We start from the raw sequence: 2,577 nt of genomic DNA, 5'->3' as shown, positions 1-2,577 counted from the left end.
GGGGGATTCTAGGCAGATGCTCTACCACTGAACCACACCCCAGCCCCTCACTGGGGGATTCTAGGCAGGTGCTCTACCACTGAACCATGCCCCAGCCCCTCACTGGGGGATTCTAGACAGAGGCTCTGCCACTGAGCCACACCCCAGCCCCTCACTGGGACATTCTAGGCAGGGGCTCTACCAGTGAGCTAGACTCAGGCTCTCATTGATTGTAAGCAAACATACTAATGCTAATCTCTGGCCTCTCATGCTAATCCTCTGGGGCATTCTAGGCAGGTAGAATCACATCCCCACTCCTGATTTCTGTCCCTGATTCATCACCTTCACACATTGCTGATGTCCTTCCTGACCAAGTAGTAATAGTTAACTGATTTCTCAGATAGTCTGTCAGTCTTTTTCCTCTGAGAATTGCCAGGTTAAGTAATCTTACAGCTCCTATTTGTTTGTTTAGATAACATACTTATATTCAAGTTTCTTGTTCCCAAAGCCATGGATAGTAAGGCTTACTGCACACACCCTATGCACGAGTGCGTGTGTATGGTACACAGTGCTCTAGCACTCACAGCTGCTCAGCGTGCTTCCAGAAGAAAAGCTGTGAAGGAACATCCTTACTAGAGTCCTCTCCTGATGCCCGGGGCTGCCTGGGTGTCCTTTGCATTAGATTTTGGAGCCTCTGATAGGTTCTTAGCTTCTAGGAAACTGACAATGGGTACTTGCTTCTGTTAGTGTCCCATGAGATGACTGTTCTCATGCACATAGAGCAGCAGCCACAGCTCCTCATCTGCACCCAGAGTAATCCATTAGTCTTTCTGTCTTGGTAGCCAGGAGCCCATCTCCTGGGCCAGCTTCCCCATGGCCGACCTGGTTCCTGACCTGCAGCACATCCTGTTTTGGATGTCAAACTCCATTGAACTCCTGTACTTCATCCAGCAGAAGTCCCCAGTGTATATGCAGAGCATGGAGGAGGAGCTGGATGTCACAGGTATGGCCCTCATGGTGCCCCAGGCTGTCTTCAGGCACAGTTGGCAGGGGGCCACAGTGGTGGCTTCATGCACATGGGCCTACACAGGGTGGAGCTTTCTTGGCCCCAGGCCAGCCATTTGAGATCACACATGAAACCAGCATTAGTGGCTTAGGCTGACCTGGTGCCCCAGGGAGTGCCATGTGACACTGCTAGTCCATTTTGTCTCATGCCCCATGCACACTGTAACTTGCTCTGATCTGATGTGGGAGACTGAAGGTGCGCACAGGCCACTTGGAGGGAACATGTGAGCATACAGTTAACAAAATAAGGGGCTCAGAGATGCCCCAGAAAGGAAGAATGCTGCCAATCCTAGCTGTAAGATGGTAGAGCATGTCAGCTTCAGAGGTGGACATGTGGGTAGTGTGCCTGAAATTAGCATTTCCAAATACTCAAATTCCCAGAATACTCCAGGAGAGATGATTCTGCTTAGGGGGAATGGGGTGGGGTGGGGGGTGTGTGAAGATCTATGAAGGTGACATTGTGAGCTGCGTCGGAGAAGTGGCTCAGTTGGTAAAGCACCAACTGTACAAGCTTGAAAACCGGAGTGCTATCCCCAGCATTTAAGTAAAAAGCCAAGGGTGGTGGTACCTACGTGCCATCCCCACACTCATAATCCTAGAAGACAGGAGGCTCCCTGGGCTCCCTGGCTGGCCTAGCCTAAACAGTGAGTTCCAGGCCCCAGGGAGAGGCCCTGTCTGAAAAACCAAGGTGGATGGCCCCAAGGATTGACACTGGTCAGTCCTTGTTTTCTGGTTTTCTGTTTTCTGGTCTCCAGATGTGTACACAAACATATATGTATATGCACATACACACATGCATGCACACACACACACACAGACCAAAAAAAATTAAAAGGTGGTGGAATGGGGCCAGGCCCTGGGTGGTTTTATTGGTATGTGTGTCTTAACAACTCTATGCTGGAGGTAGCCTGGAAGGTTTTGATAGAGCCAGGAGCCCATGATGGATGATCCATGGTAGGTCCCATATCCTGACCATGCATCTGGGGACATGGGGCCAGAAGCTTTGCTCTGCCATGACAACATCAAAGCTGCTCACTCTTCTTGTATCATCAGTAAGACCACTGGGCTGTTTAGGCCTATCCCAGGTACAGTAGGGACCTTGTGGCCCTGCCACTGAAGGCCCAAGCTGAAGAGAGAGGCAGTGCTCATTGCGTCTGTGTAGTGTCCCCGTACCCTTTGTGGTTGCCTATAACAGGTGAGGCTGGTTTCCTTGGTGCCTAAGGGACACCTGGGCCTGGGGCCCCTGTGACTTTGTGGCAGTTGGTTACATCCCAGGTGTCTACCTGGGTGTCTTAGAGCCACACTGGAATGTGCTGACCCTGCTCCTCTCCTTGTCAGCCCAGTCTTTGTCTGTGCACCAGGAGTAAGGGGAATCTGGATCTTCAGGTGCTTGGGTCAGCAGCCATCCAGGCCTCCACCCCTGTTTTTGGTCTTTTTAGTTTATTATTGTTGCATTTTTTTGGGAGGGGTTGTTTTGTTTGGTTTGGTTTCATTTTTTTTGGTTGTTGTTGGTTTTGTTTGGTTTGGTTTTTT

General features: G+C 50.4%; 1 protein-coding gene across 3 annotated transcripts in view; it reads left to right on the top strand.

Annotated features, from left to right (window-relative positions):
* Positions 1 to 2,577, top strand: part of Radil (Rap associating with DIL domain) — a 66,317-nt gene that overhangs the window by 51,427 nt on the left and 12,313 nt on the right. For all 3 annotated transcript variants that reach the window (XM_031338573.1, XM_031338575.1, XM_031338574.1), the window contains exon 6: positions 822 to 982. In XM_031338573.1, coding sequence (XP_031194433.1) covers positions 822 to 982 — 161 coding nt within the window. The remainder of the gene's footprint in view (positions 1 to 821; positions 983 to 2,577) is intronic.

The sequence above is a fragment of the Mastomys coucha genome, unplaced genomic scaffold, assembly GCF_008632895.1.
Source record: "Mastomys coucha isolate ucsf_1 unplaced genomic scaffold, UCSF_Mcou_1 pScaffold22, whole genome shotgun sequence".
Classification (NCBI taxonomy): Eukaryota; Metazoa; Chordata; class Mammalia; order Rodentia; family Muridae; genus Mastomys; species Mastomys coucha.
Note: the sequence above shows the minus strand (reverse complement) of the source record. Positions and strands in the feature narration are given on the sequence as shown.